The sequence below is a fragment of the Schistocerca nitens genome, chromosome 4 (genome assembly GCF_023898315.1).
Source record: "Schistocerca nitens isolate TAMUIC-IGC-003100 chromosome 4, iqSchNite1.1, whole genome shotgun sequence".
Taxonomy (NCBI): Eukaryota; Metazoa; Arthropoda; class Insecta; order Orthoptera; family Acrididae; genus Schistocerca; species Schistocerca nitens.
In genome coordinates this window covers 419,532,401-419,553,960 of record NC_064617.1, presented here as the reverse complement: position 1 = coordinate 419,553,960, position 21,560 = coordinate 419,532,401, and the positions used below count along the sequence as shown (strand labels likewise).

Genomic DNA, 21,560 nt, shown 5'->3' with positions numbered 1-21,560 from the left:
TTTCAGAGTCTATTAAACGGAGACGAGGACTGTGCAGATTAATTAATGTGATTCTTGAGTTTCTCCCGGCGTATTTGATAATCAAAATATCCACGGGTGTGCTGCCGGTCTATAGTGTCCAACGGGCACAATATTTCGGCGATCATACATGTCGCCATCATCAGGTGAACTGACGGACTGAGCTCCTGTGAACGTGCCGGCACGGAGATCCGTACGCTAAGGCTGCTCAGAGGGAACTGGGTTCGGTCGCGGCGGCGGCCGATTTAAATACCCTCCGCCCGCGGCGCGCTCCCTCCGCCGTCCGCGCCCCGCGCCACGGTCGCGCGGTGGAACAGATTGCGACGGCGTCTGAGATGACGTCGGTGTGATGGCTCTGTCCACCGTGGTCGTCACAACTATACGTTTGCTCGATTTACTCTTGATTAACCCGATCGCTGGTTCCCAAGCCTTGCTAAGATTATAGCCACAGTCACGGTTTATGAGGTCGTCATTGGTGCAAATTTCGATGGCCTCTCTAACAACGCTGTCCCAGTATCTCGACGTCTGTACCAGAATCCTCGTGCGGTCATACTCCATGGCGTGATTTTCCGACAAACAATGTTCAGCGACCGCCGACTTGCTCGGATACATCAGTCAAGTGTGCCTCTGGTGTTCACGGCATCGATCCTCGACGGTACGCATCGTCTGACCAATATACGACTTGCCACATTGACACGGAATCTGGTACACGCCGGCCTTCCTCAAACCGAGGTCATCCTTGGCGCTCCCCACCAGTGCACGAGTTTTATTTGGAGGACAAAAGACAGTTCCGACCCGGTATTTCTTCAGAATGCGGGCGATTTTCCCCGAGAGTGCGCCTGTGTATGGAATAAATGCAGTGCCTACCTCCTCCCTCGTGACTTCATCCATCTCAACAGGTTGTGCTGCAGTGGTTGGGCGGAGAGCACGTTGAATCTCTCTCTGTGAAACGACACGTTCACAGGAGCTCAGTCCGTCAGTTCACCTGATGATGGCGACATGTATGATCGCCGAAATATTGTGCCCGTTGGACACTATAGACCGGCAGCACACCCGTGGATATTTTGAAGATTAATTAATGGTAATGTCAGAACTTGAAACTGGTAGCAGAACTGGTAGAAATGCGATAACTGTCAACTACGGACGGCAGAGAAAAGCGCAAAGCTGAAAGAGAAAAATAATCACCGTAGAATATTAATTCTGAAAGACGCGAACTAACAACAGTTATCTATGTCCACAGTGGGAACGAGTACGAAGTGAAGAGCGTAGAATCGCTTTTATCTTCCAAATGATTTTCCACTCCTCGCTAAAAGACAAACACCGTTTTATTCCATTTGCAGCATAAATACAGAGTCGCTCGGAACTCTTGAAACTGCAGGTGCATTAAATAAGGAATTCAAGTCCTTAGGTCGCCGCCGCGCGCTGCGTCTTGTCTCCTAGCCGGGCAGCGGCATGCTGCTGTTCCCGAAATGAATATTGACCGAGCGCCCGCATCTTACCGCCGTCTTTTAACAGAAGGGGGGCCCAACTTTGTTCTTAGCTCTTCCCACGTCTGCAGGCTCCGCCTTCGAAACGACAGACTCACCGCGCTCGGACGTGGAGACGAAACGACGAAATTCTCTGGTCCCCAAAATGGGTCCTCGTCGCGAGCCACTGTATTTGTTCGTCGATGATAATAAAATCAGTAAATCTGCTCCAGTAGTAAAGCGCAAATATCGTATAACTCTGTAACGAATAAACACATAGGAGTGACGTCTCGACCGTTGCAGGAACTATGCTTAGTCAGTTGTCCCGGTACACACATGTTTAGGGGCAACGTCATGCTCGCTGTTTCTTCGTGATCCAATATCATAGAGAGCTACAACAAAAAATGAGTTCGTGAAGAGGTACGACGATTTGCTGCTAACAGTTTTAACTCGTTTGACGTCCAGAAGAAGACATGTCAGAGAGAATGGTGGTAAGGAGAAGGCACCAGAAATGAAAATGTTATAAGACGACTGCGTATAAAATTTATAACACTTAGTACAGAGCGGCAACGATTGTAGCTATCATACATTCTGCACTGAGTGACCCAGCCGGCCGAAGTGGCCGTGCGGTTAAAGGCGCTGCAGTCTGGAACCGCAAGACCGCTACGGTCGCAGGTTCGAATCCTGCCTCGGGCATGGATGTTTGTGATGTCCTTAGGTTAGTTAGGTTTAACTAGTTCTAAGTTCTAGGGGACTAATGACCTCAGCAGTTGAGTCCCATAGTGCTCAGAGCCATTTGAACCATTTGAGTGACCCAAACAAAAATGGCTCTGAGCACTATGGGACTTAACTGCTGTGGTCATCAGTCCCCTAGAACTTAGAACTACTTAAACCTAAGTAACCTAAGGACATCACACACATCCATGCCCGAGGCAGGATTCGAACCTGCCTAGAACCGCTTGGCCACTCCGGCCAACTGAGTGACCCAAACACTTAGCAGCATAACTAAATAGGTGGAAGAGGATCAAAACGGTACCTGTGATTCCGCTGCTCAGTTTTGTGTGCTAATGGTTTCTGCAAAATTTCCTGCCACAAGCGTAATGCATTTTTCGTGGATTTGGCAGTGACAGCATTACTTAAGTATTCGAACATGAAACTTCTTTTTTTAGGTAAGATCGATATTGTATTGTATTGTATTGTACTGTATTGAACTGGGGACCTAACAACGACGGAGAGGCCTCGTCCCCGCCGTAGCCCTCAGTGGTTCACAACCCCACAACAGGCCACAGCAGTCCACTCACCCCACCGCCACCCCACACCGAACCCAGGGTTATCGTGCGGTTTGGCTCTTAGCGTTAGACCGCACGGCTAACGAGGCAGGCTAACATCGATTTATTCGAAAGTAATTCAGGATGAGGCTCATTTACTTGTCACAGTCCAAAGAAAGAAATTTATGCTGTAATTCACCACCAACAACGAAGTTAGAGAATAGTGTGGTCTGACTCTTGTTATACAAGTTGAACAGTCTTCAGTTCAGTTAGGACACACATTAATATTCACCACTGGATTACCCATTGCTACTTCAGTAGTACAATTTTTCAGGTTGTATTACATTGCTCTTTTCTAGTATCTATGAACGTGATTAGTGATGAATAGTGTGTTACTGCACCTAACGCAACCAATCGTTTTTGAGTTGAAGAAATGGTCAAAACACAATTTCGAAAATCACCGTCTTTAACGTAAGATTTGCCTAGAATATGGTGGAAGAGAGGACAAAATATGTGAAAGTCTTAGGGAACAAGACAGAAGAGAGTGGAAGGTACCAAGATCCCGGATATCCTGCTATTTCTTGTTAGCGGTGTGTGACCATGCGTTACAGTGTTGAAATAGTGTTCTCCAGCCTAAATATTTGTTTGTAGTCGCAAAGTGGCTAAGCTGTCGGCGTTAAATGTGAGCAGCTGTGATGAGACAACTGGGAAATGTTTCGCAGTAAACGATGTCATCTTAGTCCCACTAGATGCATGTCATCATCTGTTGTAGACGAACGGGTATTGAATTTTTGTCTGGGTTCCGAAATTTCTTGTGTTGACACTGGGACACTTCTGTCATTCTGAACGCAGGTTAGTCGTCTGTTTTTTACCCTTCACAGCGGTGTTCACAACCATGTTTCGAATTTTGTATGTTGGCAGCGAAAGAGAGAGCGTGCAGGAAACCGTGAAACATTTATTCAGTACAACCTACAACTTTTTGTTGTCTGCAACGTTATCACATGAAACATTCAGTTGCAGCCAAATAGTTTCGTGGAAGACAAATATGGTTTCTTATTTTATTCATAGCACAACTGAAAAGTGTAACGTATTTTTATATTTCCTCCTTGTGACCTGTATTTTTATTTCTGTGAGGTTGTCGTAGTTCAGTCGATGCGAGAAATATTGGTAAGCGCTTTTCATTTAAACGGATCTTTACCCACATGGCGAGTTACGAATGATTGTTTCCGTTCATAAATTTCATTATTATGTAGGTTCTCAAATGTTAAATACGTGACTGAATTACAATACTTCTAAAAATATGATGTTGCTTGTGTTTAGCGGGATACAATTTTTCTTCGGAAAGGGAAAGCACTTCCACAGGAAACTAACGTTCTCTGGAGAGTTCATCAACTGAAAATCGAAGTTATTTTTCGTCGCTATTGAAAGGAGACAGAAAATGTCAGTGGATTTATTACGGGGCGTACTTGCCAGATGCGTATTTCTGCGATGGGTTTCGACAGCGGAATATAAACGCGACAGAGGCACTTTCATTGCACGGATGGAAAAGACTCACTGGCTTTTATTTTCTCTGCCTCTGGTCGGTAGGCGAGCGCCCGTGCAGTGCGCAAAAGCACCGCTGGAAAACCTTTGCACATCTTTTCCATCTCCTGCATAACGCTTCAGCTGACATGGACGCTAATTGGGGCCCCAGATAAACCGCACCGTGAATGAGCGTGCTCCCGGAACACAACAGCGAGCCAGCTCTGTTGATTTGGCGCTCGCTTAGCCAACTTCCCGTTATGGCTAGCAAATTTTAAACTGTCTACTCTCGTTATACTCCGAAGTTCTCATCTCTTGTTCAAATATTTTATAGCAGTTTTTTTAGTAGGAAAGTTAAAAATCTGATACAGGAAAGTTAAAATCTTCACAGAGGAATTTCTGGTGATGCATATAGTATAAGGAGTGATCAAAAAATTTTCGTTTGAGGACGTTACTGTAGCGTATATGCAACGTAACGTGACTCCGATACGGGTATACAAGGATCGACATGTAGACAAGGGATAAGTGTGGGATTCGTGGCTATCGGACATGCTCGTGGTAAATCTGGAAACGTGGACTATGGCGACGTTATTATCAAATGCGTTCAAACAGCAAAACGTGCTGTTATTGTTTTCTTGGCTGACGAAGGTCAGACGCAGGTAGACAATCATTGGTGAACGAAGAATATGTTTGGGGAAACATGCCCGTCGAATAAGGACGACCGGGATTCGAACCCGGATTTCCCGCTTATCGCGAGCGGTCGCTTTACGATTGGGCTATCCGAGCACGCTACACACACACACACACACACACACACACACACACACACACACACACACACACACACACACAGACAGACACCAACCCTCGAGCCCGTCAAGTAATCGACATCCATTGTGCAGTATAGTGGTATTTGGTACGTATGTAAGATGAGGGGTGGGGCAGTGTGCAGTGGCAGTGGCAGTGTATCACGTGACACATCAGCCATTAGCGTCATTGTAACTCGTATCTATGTACCTCGAATTCCAGGTGTGCACAGAATATTTAGCGTTGATTTTCATGTTAGTTCACGTATGGTGAAGATACTTAACCACTGTCGTATTCAATATAAGTGGTTTAAAGAAAATGGAGTGGTATTATGTAAAGAAAAGCAATAGTTTTTTGCTATTTAATTGTAATGATATTATGTTGCCTGAGCTATGATCTTAGTGCAGTTGCAATGTCGAAATTAACACGTCGATTTCGTTTTCATTTCCTTGGCGTATTCTGCAGAACGTCAACGAAATATGAATTTACAAAAAAAGCATTTCATTTTGTGTGCTACAGTGTTTTATCACTCTATTCTCCACTAATTTAGTGTGTTACATCTCCAGAGAAACCACGGATTGCAGGAGACATGTATGAAGTGTCTAATTGCCGCGAGCAAAGAGGTGTACTCACCGATGTGCTTGGACTCGTTGAAAGCCTCGGGTATCTTGCGCGTGAGCACGGCGTACACGGTGCAGACGACGATGAGCACGATGGGGTAGCCGAAGGCGATCATGTAGGAGGCGTCGATGTGCGACGAGCACACCAGGTGGTTGTCCTCGCGCGTCGGGTAGTGGTGCACGGCGCGCGGCGGCGACACCAGGATCCACACGCCGTTGATCAGAACCTGCCGGCAGCCGTACGTGGTTTGGAAACAAAGCCGCTGCGCACGGGCAGTCGTAAGGTTTTAACAAACACCCCGAAAAAATAAACTTGCATTTTAAAGTTTTGTTCAAAATGGCTCTGAGCACTATGGGACTTAACTGCTGTGGTCATCAGCCCCCTAGAACTTAGAACTACTTAAACCTAACTAACCTAAGGACATCACACAGATCCATGCCCGAGGCAGGATTCGAACCAGCGACCGTAGCGGTCGCGCGGTTCCGGACTGTATCGCCTAGAACCGCTCGGCCACTCCGGCCGGCTTTAAGTTTTGTTTCTTTGAAGGTACATGTGTGCACTTCTGGTAAATACTGAAACTCCTCGACGCTGGAGGAGCAAGAACCAACCGGTGGAGCCGTTTGTCGAAGTAGAGATGGTCTGTACCACTGTAGTTTGACTCCACCACTGGCGTTCTGGGGTTCTGTGGCACGGGGATTTCGGTACTTACCAGAACTGCAAACATGTTCCTACAAACAAAGAACACTTAATTAGGCAACTTTATTTTTTCGACGGGAGTTTCCCTCGTGCAGGAAAACAAGATGACGGAAACGTGAAAGCTTATATCCCATTGCAGTTTCTACTCTCGTTTTAAGCAGCATTACTGTTACGTACTGAACACATATACACTACTGACCATTAAAATTGCTACACCAAGAAGAAATGCAGATGATAAACGAGTATTCATTGGACAAATATATTATACTAGAACTGACGTGTGATTACATTTTCACGCAATTTGGGTGCATAGATCCTGAGAAATCAGTACCCAGAACAACCACCTCTGGCCGTAATAACGGCCTTGATACGTCTGGGCATTGAGTCAAACAGAGCTTGGATGGCGTGTACAGGTACAGCTGCCCATGCAGCTTCAACACGATACCACAGTTCATCATGAGTAGTGACTGGCGTATTGTGACGAGCCAGTTGTTCGGCCACCATTGATCAGACGTTTTCATTTGGCGAGAGATCTGGAGAATGTGCTAGCCAGGGCAGCAGTCCAACATTTTCTGTATCCAGAAATGCCCGTACAGGACCTGCAACATGCGGTCGCGCATTATCCTGCTGAAATGTAGGGTTTCACAGGGATCGAATGAAGGGTAGAGCCACGGGTCGTAACACATCTGAAATGTAACATCCACTGTTCAAAGTGCCGTCAATGCGAACAAGAGGTGACCGAGACGTGTAGCCAATCGCACCCCATACCATCACGCCGGCTGAAACGCCAGTATGGTGATGACGAATACACATTTCCAATGTGCGTTCACCGCGATGTCGCCAAATGCGGATGCAACCATCATGATGCTGTAAACAGAACCTGGACTCATCCGAAAAAATGACGTTTTGCCATTCGTGCACCCAGGTTCGTCCTTGAGTACACCGTCGCAGGCGCTCCTGTCTGTGATGCAGCGTCAACGGTAACCGCAGCCACGGTCTCCGAGCTGATAGTCCATGCTGCTGCCAAAGTCGTCGAACTGTTCGTGCAGATGGTTGTTGTCTTGAGAACGTCCACATCTGTTGACTCAGGGATCGAGACGTGGCTGCACGATCCGTTACAGCCATGCGGATAAGATGCCTATCATCTCGACTGCTAGTGATACGAGGCCGTTGGGATCCAGCACGGAGTTCCGTATTACCCTCGTGAACCCACCCATTCCATATTCTGCTAACAGTCATTGGATCTCGACCAACGCGAGCAGCAATGTCGCGATACGATAAACCGCAATCGCGATAGGCTACAATCCGACCTTTATCAAAATTGGAAACGTGATTGTACGCATTTCTCCTCCTTACACGAGGCATCACATTTGACCAGGCAACGCCGGTCAACTGCTGTTTGTGTATGAGAAATCGGTTGGAAACTTTCGTCATGTCAGCACGTTGTAGGTGTCGCCACCGGCGCCAACCTTGTGTGAATGCTCTGAAAAGCTAATCATTTGCATATCACAGCATCTTTTTCCTGTCGGTTCCATTTCGCGTCTGTAGCACGTCATCTTCGTGGTGTAGCAATTTTAAGAGCCAGTAGTGTAGTTAACACATTTGTTTTTTAGTGTTCGCCATGGAAATCGTCTGAAATTGGTATTGCTATTTGATTTATTGTTACTATACGTGGTCAACTACTGTTCAGTAAAACAATATAATAATTATTATAAGGTGCAGTCTGCTTTTAGCAAGTCTTCAGTATAGATGCACTATTGTGTTTCCATGTGCAGAGCGAGAGCTCGCCTTGCTTACATTCTGACGTCCGTTACTTACGTGCCGACTTGGCGTCTACCGATACATGGCTAACCGTTACCTTAAATATACACTCCTGGAAATGGAAAAAAGAACACATTGACACCGGTGTGTCAGACCCACCATACTTGGTCCGGACACTGCGAGAGGGCTGTACAAGCAATGATCACACGCACGGCACAGCGGACACACCAGGAACCGCGGTGTTGGCCGTCGAATGGCGCTAGCTGCGCAGCATTTGTGCACCGCCGCCGTCAGTGTCAGCCAGTTTGCCGTGGCATACGGAGCTCCATCGCAGTCTTTAACACTGGTAGCATGCCGCGACAGCGTGGACGTGAACCGTATGTGCAGTTGACGGACTTTGAGCGAGGGCGTATAGTGGGCATGCGGGAGGCCGGGTGGACGTACCGCCGAATTGCTCAACACGTGGGGCGTGAGGTCTCCACAGTACATCGATGTTGTCGCCAGTGGTCGGCGGAAGGTGCACGTGCCCGTCGACCTGGGACCGGACCGCAGCGACGCACGGATGCACGCCAAGACCGTAGGATCCTACGCAGTGCCGTAGGGGACCGCACCGCCACTTCCCAGCAAATTAGGGACACTGTTGCTCCTGGGGTATCGGCGAGGACCATTCGCAACCGTCTCCATGAAGCTGGGCTACGGTCCCGCACACCATTAGGACGTCTTCCGCTCACGCCCCAACATCGTGCAGCCCGCCTCCAGTGGTATCGCGACAGGCGTGAATGGAGGGACGAATGGAGACGTGTCGTCTTCAGCGATGAGAGTCGCTTCTGCCTTGGTGCCAATGATGGTCGTATGCGTGTTTGGCGCCGTGCAGGTGAGCGCCACAATCAGGACTGCATACGACCGAGGCACACAGGGCCAACACCCGGCATCATGGTGTGGGGAGCGATCTCCTACACTGGCCGTACACCACTGGTGATCGTCGAGGGGACACTGAATAGTGCACGGTACGTCCAAACCGTCATCGAACCCATCGTTCTACCATTCCTAGACCGGCAAGGGAACTTGCTGTTCCAACAGGACAATGCACGTCCGCATGTATCCCGTGCTACCCAACGTGCTCTAGAAGGTGTAAGTCAACTACCCTGGCCAGCAAGATCTCCGCATCTGTCCCCCATTGAGCATGTTTGGGACTGGATGAAGCGTCGTCTCACGCGGTCTGCACGTCCAGCACGAACGCTGGTCCAACTGAGGCGCCAGGTGGAAATGGCATGGCAAGCCGTTCCACAGGACTACATCCAGCATCTCTACGACCGTCTCCATGGGAGAATAGCAGCCTGCATTGCTGCGAAAGGTGGATATACACTGTACTAGTGCCGACATTGTGCATGCTCTGTTGCCTGTGTCTATGTGCCTGTGGTTCTGACAGTGTGATCATGTGATGTATCTGACCCCAGGAAAGTGTCAATAAAGTTTCCCCTTCCTGGGACAATGAATTCACGGTGTTCTTATTTCAATTTCCAGGAGTGTACATTTAAATTTGCCTTCTGCAACGACTATGCCCGACTCAAGGCACTCCAGGTTAAACGTTTTTTAAGACATGAAGTCAAGTTCCCGGCGACCGACTTTACAGGAATAAACTTTTCGATCGCGAATAGCAAGGTCTATGTTAAAATCGTCAATGACTCGGCGTGCGAACGCATCCTACGCGAGACCAAACAGGGGCTCCACTTCTATCATACAGACGGAGCGTGCTCATCGACCATTCAGGCTCAGGCATGTGTACGCTATGCGTTTTCGAAAAAATTGGAAGTTTGTGGTAAGGACTATGGGATCAAACTGCTGAGGTCATGGGCCCCGAGGCTTACGCACTACTTAACCTAACTTAAACTAACTTACGCTAGTGACAACACACACACCCATGACCGAGCGAGGACTTGAACCTCCGACGAGGAGAGCCGCGCGAACCGTGACAAGACGCCCTAGAAAGTTGCCGCGGCACGCCGACCATATGGCACAGTCCATGGTCATACTGCGGAGAAACACACAGTTTTGGAGATATTATCTCCAAAACGGCGTTGATGTCGGGAAACACATTCTGTCCTACCTACAGATTGGCGGATGCCGTGCAATAATCATGTTCGACCGCCAGCCTCGGACGTGTTCCGGGTGGGCCAAAAAAAGCCACCTTAGATTCTAATGCCTGCAGCGGCGCATTACGCAACTGCCTGCCAGCAGCCGACGGGCCACCCTTGTCGTAAACAGTGTTGTTACCGGTGGCCAACGAAGCTGGTCTCGCTTCTCCTGCCGCCTCGCGACGACACCCGCACACTACAACTGAGCCAGATCATATGCCTACGGAGGGTAGCTCGGACGGCCTGCTGTCTCGCCGGCCGTCGACCTCGCTCCGATGGCGTTGATGCTGCAGATTGTTGACCCAATCCTCGGCAACAAGATGGAGATCGACTCGCTCATCATCCCCACAGTGACCATGTTGACGAAGCGATGCGAATTCCTGCCATTATTGGACACAGATGGTCGTGTGAGGAAACAATGTACTCCGAAAGGTGGCGAGCCGCCTCCGGCAAAGTTATAGCAGGCCGAAGAAGAGGCCGAATGACGCTCACAAAATGGCCTCTACCGAAGGAGACGATGTGAGTGTGGCGACACCTACCGGTGTGCCTGATGACGCATTTAATGGATTAATTTACTCTCTCGATACCATATCATGAACCACTACTCCATGTTCAGAGGACAAGATGGACGATACACCAGTGTCTGCCTCCAAGGCAGCAATAAACAACACCAGCAACATCAGTTCACAGGTGAAAATCCGTCGTATGTGGGAAATGTTTTGGGCATCTGATATCAATATTGCCTTCCTGCAGGAAGTCTCCCATGCCTCCACAGGTGATTCCGTAGACCATGGACTGGCCATATACTCCTTCCATCAGTTAGGGGCATGGCTCTCACTGCCATGGGGATGAGCTTTATTAATGTTTATGCCTCATCAGGCACCACCCAATGACATGAAAGAATCCGGTTTTATTCTGAAGTCATCGCCTCCTGTTTTTAGGGCAATATGAACACTGCCTGCTAGGAGTGACTTTAACTGCTTTCTGCATGCAAAAAGTTCAGGCTCTCCACTATACTATCTGAAAGAAACTACTTCAGTGGTGTGAGACCTCTTGCTCCGCGATATGTGGGAAGTCCGACATGGCGACTGACCTGTCCATTCCTTAAGCCATCTAGACAGGATATGTTTCGTATGATCTTACATTGCCACTGCTCTTTTATGACCACTGCTCCTACATCGAGTCACGAAGACATGGGCAGCCTGTGAGCGATGCCTTCCCAGATACTGCTCAATGCTGATATGGTGGGTTGGACTGCACCAAGTCAGAGATACAGAGGACACTAATGAGATATGGCAAGGAACTGGATGAATGACATCACAACACCATCAACTTCTATTGTGCCACCCGCCAAGATCTGGATGCCCACCAGCAACCCCAGACAACCAGATGGAATGGTACAGTAAGGCAAGTATTATTGTAGAGACGTGACACAAATTGTACGGGGGTGGTGATACGGACTCGACACCGTGACCACGTGGGGTTGGGAATGTCATCCATGAATCACATTAGTCTGACGAAAGACTGCGTCGTAGACAGATAATTGACACATTGGTCATGCCACATGACTGTGGATTATCAATCAGAACGACATCATTTACACGTTCGTCGAGCACACTGGCACAGGAAAGAAGATGATGACGCCATCTTCCAATATGTCATGTGAACCCTCACCCACTTTGAGACGGATACTTTACCAATGGGGGTCACATGAGATGAAGTCGACGACACGCTCTGTAAGGTTGCAATTAACAGATCGTTCGACATTGACAGCCTACCGACTGAGTTTTGCTGAGCCTTCTGGAAGCTCATGGCATTCCAGTGGACGATTATGTTCCATAAATTGATGACATCTGCCCAAGCAGTCCGGCCTGTCTCTGTTGAGGGTAACGCCAATCTACAAACCATCCCGTCATTATACGGTCACAAAGTATCTACCGCTCACTCTGCTCAACGTAGATTACAGGTACTGTACCTCCCATCGATACTCCCTCACATTCCTTGCCCAGAACAAACGACGCCTAGGGGACAGGTTGATATACAGACTGCCGAGGCGAATGCTGCTGCTTAACTGGGAATACGTGCAGCAGCCTTCGCTAAAGATTTCTATAGCACCTTCAATAAAGGGCACCACCATTTCCTGTTTTCGGTGGAAGCTTGCTTGGACATCCCACCAGCGTCTTTACAGTGGTGGAAGTTCCCGAGGCCAATTCAACGAACGTTTGGCAAGGCAGGTACGCATCCGCCACTCAGCTTGGCAAGGGTGCTCCCTCTCTACCCCCTGTATGCTACTGACCTGTCGACCGATCTACGTGGGCTCACGCTTCGCAAACACACCTTTCGTTGCTGCGCATATACTGATGACCTCCTACTTCCCATCCACTTTAGCTCTGAGATTACTCGAATCTTCGAACTGATCACGTGTTACGGGGCTGCTGCAGGCAATGCAATGAACATGGCCAAATCTTCTGCAATGTACGTTGGACAAGGCCTCCAGAAAGATGAGGTGGAAACCCTGCCACTAATGTGGTATTTCCTGTTCCTGGGCGTTACCTTTACCCCCAGCGTCAGACGCACAGGAACGAAGAATTTCCGTCGCCTGTTACACATCATCCACAACGAAGTCTGCCAGATCCTCTGGAGGCCCTTCAACACGTTGACTTTCTCAGTCGTTATGCGGCATCCAAATTGGTCCATATCACACAGGTGCTCCTTCTGACGATGGCAATTGGGTGCGACCTTTAGACCGACCTTGGGTGTTATACTATGGCTGGCTCCATGTTTAAAGTCCGTTAAGAGTCCCTTACCCGACCGGCCGTGGAATGGTGCCTCGGACTTGCCAACATCTCGATGTGAGCTGCAGTCTTGTGTATGAGTACAATGGGGAAGCAAAGGACCGCGTGAAGCACGTCCCTAACACTTAGCTTGCTTAAGATCCTCCAGCCTGCGTTTATCTCACCATCTGTGACTGTGGGCCAAATCACGCCTGACCTCACATTTCGGCCTTCTTCGTCGACTGCAGTTGCGCGCACACCGGCCTCCCAGACACACGTTCGCCAAGTACTAAGGCTTTTTGCATCTTTCTATTGCGCCGTGTTCCCTGTAATGTAATGTAATGTAATGTAATGTAATGTAATACCATCCACCAGCCGGCCGGTGTGGCCGTGCGGTTCTAGGCGCTTCAGTCTGGCACCGCGTGACCGCTACGGTCGGAGGTTTGATTCCTGCCTCGGGCATGGATGTGTGTGATGTCCTTAGGTTAGTTAGGTTTAAGTAGTTCTAAGTTCTAGGGGACTGATGACCACAGATGTTAAGTCCCATAGTGCTCGGAGCCATTTGAACCATTACCATCCACCAGCCCTTCCTCACTACCGACGTTTAGGCGATGTGGTATCACACAGACAACAACAAATTTACCATAAAACAGCGACCGTGCAATATCGGTTTGTCGGATTAACCTCTTGCCAGCAACTCGACAGTAATGACCGCCGTCTGACCTGCGCCTCTTCGCACGACATTTGACAATTCGTGCATCAAAAGACTGTCCGCTACGTGTGAGTGGCAACTGATGCGATCGATCCGCATATATTTCTATACCTGGAGAACATATATTTTACCACCGCCAAATATCATGTCATTTTGTGGGTAAAGGAGTGGGCAGTCAGTTACCTTTTTCGTGAGGGACCAAAATACTAGACGTCTGGAACTATATCCAAACAGCCCATGCATCACTGGAACGCACCCCTCGTTACCGACTTTTATTTGCCAACTACCTTCGAAGTGTCTCCGTTACAACCACACTTAGTTGGGGCGTACCGGGAACTGAGGGCAGTCTCCCCCCCCCCCCCCCCTTCCGGCATTGTCTGATATTCAGCCACCTACGATCGATTCTATCCCTCAGATTCTATCCCTCAACCTCCGCGGAAGGGAGGGCGCGCTATAAATGCGGGTTGCATTTATTTAAGTGTTTATTTATGTTTTCAGTCTTCTGTTTTTGTTTCTACATAGGTGATGTGCGATCCCTAAAATTTTATAATAATAGTAAAAACACTAAAATAAAATAATAAGATAAACAAGATAAAAATAAAATAAAATGCCTTACGCTTCAGTTGTTTCCCCATGTATTCCATTATCCTATGAGACATTAGGTCGGTGGTTGTGAGGGGAGGTACTATGACCAGGTGACCAGGCCTCGGGTATTGGACCGTGCCCACTCTGCCGCCCCCCCCCCCTCCGCCCCCTCCCCCCCCGTGAGCCACCGCTTGTCCTTCCCATAAATATGTAAATAAATAACTAAATAAACAGTCGCTAACGCACGCCCGTGCGGTTGCGCTCGACTCTAACCCTGATGATGGACTTAACTTTCACTGCCTGCATTTGGCCGGCAAGAGGAAGAGAGGTGCTGGTGCAGAGTGATGACCGCCAGATTTTCCTCGGTTGAATTCCAAACTTCTCTGCAGTTTCTCATGAAGCGAGGATACGTGATACTGTTGTTGGTGATCCGTCAATCGTATGGGAGCGTTCACCCTCTTCCCCTCTCTCATCATACAACACGAATATAATACTGCACTACACACGCAGCCACGCTCTACAACTTTACTTATGACGCAACTCTCTCATATCCCCAGGGAAGGGGCTAATGTGCGCGGAGAAAGAACACCCTTTCCAATAGGCCACTGAACCCACCGCTTGAGATATCCAGGCCAATAGTACCATGCGACATTTTAGTACTATAATTACGATTTAATGGGTTTCTTGTCAAATTACCTTTGTTTTTATGAAAACACCTTCACAGCAGTGAGAGAGCCTGTGATACACAAACACCAGAACTTAAACATAAAACACAGGGCCATTGGACAACCTACAAACAAATTACTTATATTGTTATCAGATGTTCAGTCTGTTCTGCCAGCGTACAATACAGTGCGTAACAAATGCAGAATTGTTTCGGTAGAGACGCTGTCCAAGTATCGACCATATGATCACCGAAGAGTGAACAACCGTTTACATTCGACGGTCTTTCACGCTCAAGAATCCCAGGAATTTGGTGGACTATCTCCAAGGCTGCAGACGTATTAATAACGAGGTCCACCTGGGTTTCTATATGAGTCTCGTAAAGTAGGCTGTTCACATGCCCCCACAACAAGAAACAGTCGATTGTATTCATATCTAGCGACGGAGATGACATCGAAGCAGGAACGCCTCGGCCAATTCATTGTAATTCAAACTGTACATCAATCCGGTTCCTAACATCGAGTACATAGTTTGCTGTTACGTTGAAATCAAATAAGCCGACAGGTCCCAGGACCTGTAAGAAGGCGTGGATCATGACGACTCCGTTCAGTTTATCGGAAAGTACGTCAGGTCCAATCACATAATCGTTGACAATACTACCTCACCAAATTCGCAGCAAACTTTTGTTGACAGCATCAGGATACCACAGTGTGTGGGTTTTAGTTACCCCACACGTGGCTAGTCCTGCTGTCGAACATACTCCCTCTTGTAATTGTGCACTCTGTAAACAACACAAAAGCAGGTAAACTTTGGTTTTCTGCACTTATTGTGGGGACCCATTTGCAAACTCTACTCCGCATGGATGACCGCTGCGTGCAATGAATGAACCTTGTGCGGTGATACTGCTGCAGTAGTTGTGCATCTAACATCCACAAAACAATGTTTGGCCCTTGTTATGAGATCGTGGAAATCGGGAACTACCGATGACACCTTTGTCACAAATTTATCGTAACACATCCTCTTCCAAACGGATTGTTATGGCATATCTCCCATGGCCAGTATCTTCGATCCTAGCATCTAAAGCTTCGGTTTCTCACGCGCACCTATGTACAGATGAAACAACCAAACAAATCACATCACCAGATATGGGAAACGCAGAGAAAATGTGCGTTTTATGATATATCGGTGCGTAGTGGGCTTCGGGAATCGTAGCCTGCGGTAAATGGAGGCGTGAGACAGTCAGTAGTTAACAGACTGGTCGGAGTCCAGGCAACGAGTGCATGTAACAGTGAAACTCGCAGCAGATGAAGAAGAATGAATCGGCCGTCGAAATATTTTGCATAAAATGGAAACAATAATTCACCTGAACAACTGGTAGTACTCTAAGCAAAAATGCTACGATTTGGTTGCCGTCGCTGCGGGAGCAATTCAGCATTATCAATGTGCCCCTATCCCATTTCATTCAAGGAACGCACACACGAGGTGAATGTCGGTCAACTATTCACTACTAAATTTATGGCTGCTGCTGTCTATCACTGTTAAAGTACAACTAACACTATTGGAAAAACAAATCCAAGATGGAACCGACCAGCAAGGAATACAAGTTTGAGGGAGAAGGGTATAGTGGGTATTTCTTCTGTCAACAGCAGGTAAGATGGGTGTATTGAACAGGTTTGTTTTAAAACAAGTAACGTAGAGCATACAATAGCCACTTGTTCTGTTGCGCAGATGTTTTCAGTGCAATATAGATACAAAGAAGAATGGGGATCAGAAAAGAAACGAAATGCAATTACTGTATGACGAGCCACTGAAGACCGTGGTTCCCTATCACCAAAGTACTTACATTCTCTGTCCAGCAGTAACCTCAAAATATTTATTGGTTGATTTCGGGTTCATCCTGTAGACACAACCAGTTGGCAGGTAATAATCGTAAGCGTTAATCACTAAGTCTTCATGAAACTTTTTTATTCTGGTGTTTATATTGGAAGGCGATAAAAAAGTACTACCGTCCAATACCATCGATATCCTACTCTTGAAGAAACTTAGAACATGTTATGAGCTCAAACGTACGAGGGCATGCTGAAACGGAATGCCTCCGAATTTCTATGTGAAAATTTTCAGTTTTTTAAAATAAAACAAACGTTTTGAAAATTCTACATCTTTCTTCTTCACTTCTACATATTTATTTCTCAATACAGTCACCCTAGCCATGAACACATTTCTCCCAAGCGATGAAAGTTTGTTGATACCATCAATGTAGAATGTTTGTCTTTATTGACGGAAACACAACCTCACATTAGTCTGCACCGCTTCATCACTATCAAAGTAAAGGCCACTAAAATGTTATGTAAGTTTTGGAAACCGATGATTATCGGATGGGACCAACTCGGGACTGTATCGAGGACGTTCGATGACAGCGAATCCCAGACGTGGAATCGCTCGTGCGTCTTCTGACGTTGCAATGCTGAAGGAGTGGTTGCTCCATGTGTGGACCAACTCTTAGAGTTCGAAACTCGATTCAAGCACACTGTTTTTCACACATAGACATAGTTGCATTACACACCACCATGTTACACTCTACAGTTCGGAGCTCTCTAGCGACAGAAGGGTGCAAATATCTAGACATGAAAAATAAAGTTGTAGAATGTTAATTACGCCTGTTTTATTTCAAAAGATTTAAGAATTTACACATAAAAATTCGGACGCGTTACTTTTCACCACGTCCTCGTAGTTTACGTCTAATAAATGTTCCATGGTATTCACATAAGCTCATCTACAATGTAACAACTCATCTAGAACGTAGTAACTCGAATTCTACCGAGTCACACAAAACTTCTAGGCTCTAAAAAGTCTTAAGAAGAGCTAAAAAATGTATTGACACTCGAATGTTTTCTGAGACCAGTACGGAATTGGATGGTAATAGCGCTAAAGTCCGTAGGTAACTTTAATGCTTGTGAAGGTTTACACTTGCATACATTTGACAATAATTTCATAATTTTTATCATTCTCCGTCTATATAGTTTTTACAATTACGTTTTTTAGTACCATTTTTCTCTTGAAAGACGTGAAACACCGCAGGACACATAGAGAGATGGAAAAGAGATCAATACGTGCACTTGGTGTCCATTAATCTGTGATGATCGCCAGAACATCTTGAACTGCTAACATGAAACGTCAAGCAAGTCTTGCGTTCCAAGGAACATTGTGATGAATGACATGACGGTATAACCACCGGTATTTGTCTAAGTGATCTGATAACATTTACTATAAAATACTATTTTGTGTAATGATTAGTCGGTCACAGGATTCTTACCTTGGTTTGAAGTGGTTGAATTAGTCACTTTTTTTTTGGGTATCGCTCTTTTGACTGGTTTGATGCGGCCCGCCACGAATTCCTCTCCTGTGCTAACCTCTTCATCTCAGAGTAGTACTTGCAATCTACGTCCTCAGTTATTTGCTGGATGTATTCCAATCTCTGTCTTGCCCTACAGTTTTTGCCCTCTACAGCTCCCTCTAGTACCATGGAAGTCATTCCCTCATGTCTTAGCAGATGTCCTACATACTCAGAAATTTCTTCCTCAAATTTAGGCCGATATTTGATATAAGTAGACTTCTCTTGGCCAGGAATGCCCTTTTTGCCATTGCTAGTCTGATTTTGATGTCCTCCTCGGTCCGTCCGTTATTGGTTATTTTACTGCTTAGGTAGCAGAAATCATTAACTTCATCCACTTCGTGACAATCAATCCTGACGACTTCTGATTACCTTTGTCGTTCTTCGATTTACTCTCAGTTCATACTCTTTACTCATTAGACTGTTCATCCCGTTCAGCAGATCATGTAATTCTTCACTTTCACTAAGGATAGCAATGTCATCAGCGAATCGTGTCACTAATATCCTTTCACCTTGAATTTTAATTTCATTCCTGAACCTTTCTTTTATTTGCATCATTGCTTCCTCGATGTACAGATTGAACAGTAGGGGCGAAAGGCTACATCCTTGTCTTACACCCTTTCTAATACGAGCATTTCTTTCTTGGTAGTCCACTTACCCCTACTTTTCTCAGAATTTCGAACACATTTTACCATATTACATTGTAGAACGCTTTTTCCAGGTCGACAAATCCTATGAACATGTATTGATTTTTCTTTAGTCTTGCATCCATTACTAACCGCAATGTCAGAATTGCCTCTCTCGTGCCTTTACCTTTCCTAAAGCCAAACTGATACTCATCTAGCGCGTCCTCAATTTTGTTTTCCATTCTTCTGTGTGTTATTCTTGTAAGCAACTTGGATGCATGAGCTGCTAAGCTGATTGTACGATAATTCTCGCACTTGTCAGCTCTTGCCGACTTCGGAATTGTGTAGATGATGACCGGCCGTTGTGGCAGAGCGGTTGTAGGCGCTTCAGTCTGGAGCCGCGCGATCGCTACGGTCGCAGGTTCGAATCCTGCCTCGGGCATGGATGTGTGTGATGTCCTTAGGTTAGTTAGGTTTAAGTAGTTCTAAGTTCTAGGGGACTGATGACCTCAGATGTTAAGTCCCATAGTGCTCAGAGCCATTTCAACCATTTTTTAAGTTCTAGGGGACTGATGACCTCAGAAGTTAAGTCCCATAGTGCTCACAGCCATTTGAACCATTTTTGTAAGGTAGGGGAGAGAGCGTGTCACTGTGAACAGTTCAATGATGGGTTTGTTCTTACCAGAATCGACAGCAAAGCATCACCGACGGCGATAGTTCAGGTATACATGCCGACGCCGCAAGCTGAAGGTTAAGAGATAGAGAAAGCGTAGTAGGATACTGAAAGGGTAATACATTATGTAAAGGGATATGAAAATCTGATAGTCATGGGAGACTGAATGCAGTTGTAGGGGAAGGAGTAGAAGAAAAGGTTGCAGTAGAATATGGGCTTGGAACAAGGAGTGAGAGAGGAGAAAGACTAATTGTGTTCTGTAAAAAGTTTCAGCTAGTAATAGCGAATACTCTGTTCAAGAAACACAAGACGAGGAGGTGTACTTGGGAAAGGCCGGGTGATACGGGAAGGTTTCAGTTAGATTACATCATGGACAGAGATTCCGAAATCTGAGAGAACTTCAAGCGTATCTCGTCATTCCTTAATACTTCCGTATCCCACCTCCTTGCGTATTGATTCTTCCTGACTAATGTCTTAAACTTCAGTCTACTCTTCATCACTACTATATTGTGATCTGAGTCTATGTCTGCTCCTGGGCACGCCTACCAATCCAGTATCTGATTTCGGAATCTCTGTCTGACCATGATGTAATCCAACTGAAACCTTCCCGTATCACCCGGCCTTTCCCAAGTACACCTCCTCCTCTTGTGATTCTTGAACAGAGTATTCGCTATTACTAGCTGAAACTTTTTACAGAACTCAATTAGACTTTCTCCTCTCCCACTCCTTGTTCCAAGCCCATATTCTACTGCAACCTTTTCTTCTACTCCTTCCCCTACATCTGCATTCAGTCTCCCATGACTATCAGATTTTCATATCCCTTTACATAATGTATTACCCTTTCAGTATCCTACTACGCTTTCTCTATCTCTTAATCTTCAGCTTGCGGCGTCGGCATGTATACCTGAACTATCGCCGTCGGTGATGCTTTGCTGTCGATTCTGGTAAGAACAAACCCATCACTGAACTGTTCACAGTGACACGCTCTCTCCCCTACCTTCCAAAAATGGTTCAAATGGCTGTGAGCACTATGGGATTTAACTTCTGAGGTCATCAGTCCCCTAGAACTTAGAACTACTTAAACCTAACTAACCTAAGGACATCACACACATCCATGCCCGAGGCAAGATTCGAACCTGCGACCGTAGCGGTCGCGCGGTTCCAGACTGAAGCGCCTAGAACCGCTCGGCCACTGCGGCCGGCCCCTACCTTCCTATTAATAACGAATCCTATACCATTTTCTTTTGCTGTTGATATTACACTATACTCATCTGACTAGAAATCCTCGTCTTCTTTCCACTTCACTGAACCCCACTATATGTAAACTGAGCCTTTGCATTTTCCTTTACAGATTTACTAGTTTCCCTACCACGTTCAAGCTTCTGACATTCCATTCCCCGACTCGTAGAACGTTATTCTTCCGTTGATTATTCAATATTTTTCTCATGGTAACCTCCCCCTTGGCAGTCACCTCACAGAGATCCGAATGGGGGACTATTCCGGATTCTTTTGCTAAAGGAGAGATCATGATGACACTTCTTTCAATTACAGACCACATGTCCTGTGGATACATGTTACGTGTCTTTAATACAGTGGTTTACTTTGCCTTCTGAATCCTAATGCCGTTGATCATTGCTGATTCTTCCACCTTTAGGGGCAGTTTCCCACCCCAAGGACAAGAGTGCCCTGAACCTCCGTCCGCCCCTCCGTTCTCAAACTGCTACCGTAGAAAATATGTGATACTGGTTGAAAAAATGGTTCAAATGGCTCTGAGCACTATGAGACTTAACATCTTAGGTCATCAGTCCCCTATAACTTAGAACTACTTAAACCTAACTAACCT

At 46.6% G+C, this 21,560-nt stretch overlaps 1 protein-coding gene across 1 annotated transcript in view; it reads right to left on the bottom strand.

Annotated features, from left to right (window-relative positions):
* LOC126251616 (metabotropic glutamate receptor 4-like) overlaps positions 1 to 21,560 on the bottom strand; it is an 868,913-nt gene that overhangs the window by 95,129 nt on the left and 752,224 nt on the right. The window contains exon 11 of the mRNA XM_049952156.1: positions 5,714 to 5,927. Within this exon, the coding sequence (XP_049808113.1) occupies positions 5,714 to 5,927 (214 nt within the window). The remainder of the gene's footprint in view (positions 1 to 5,713; positions 5,928 to 21,560) is intronic.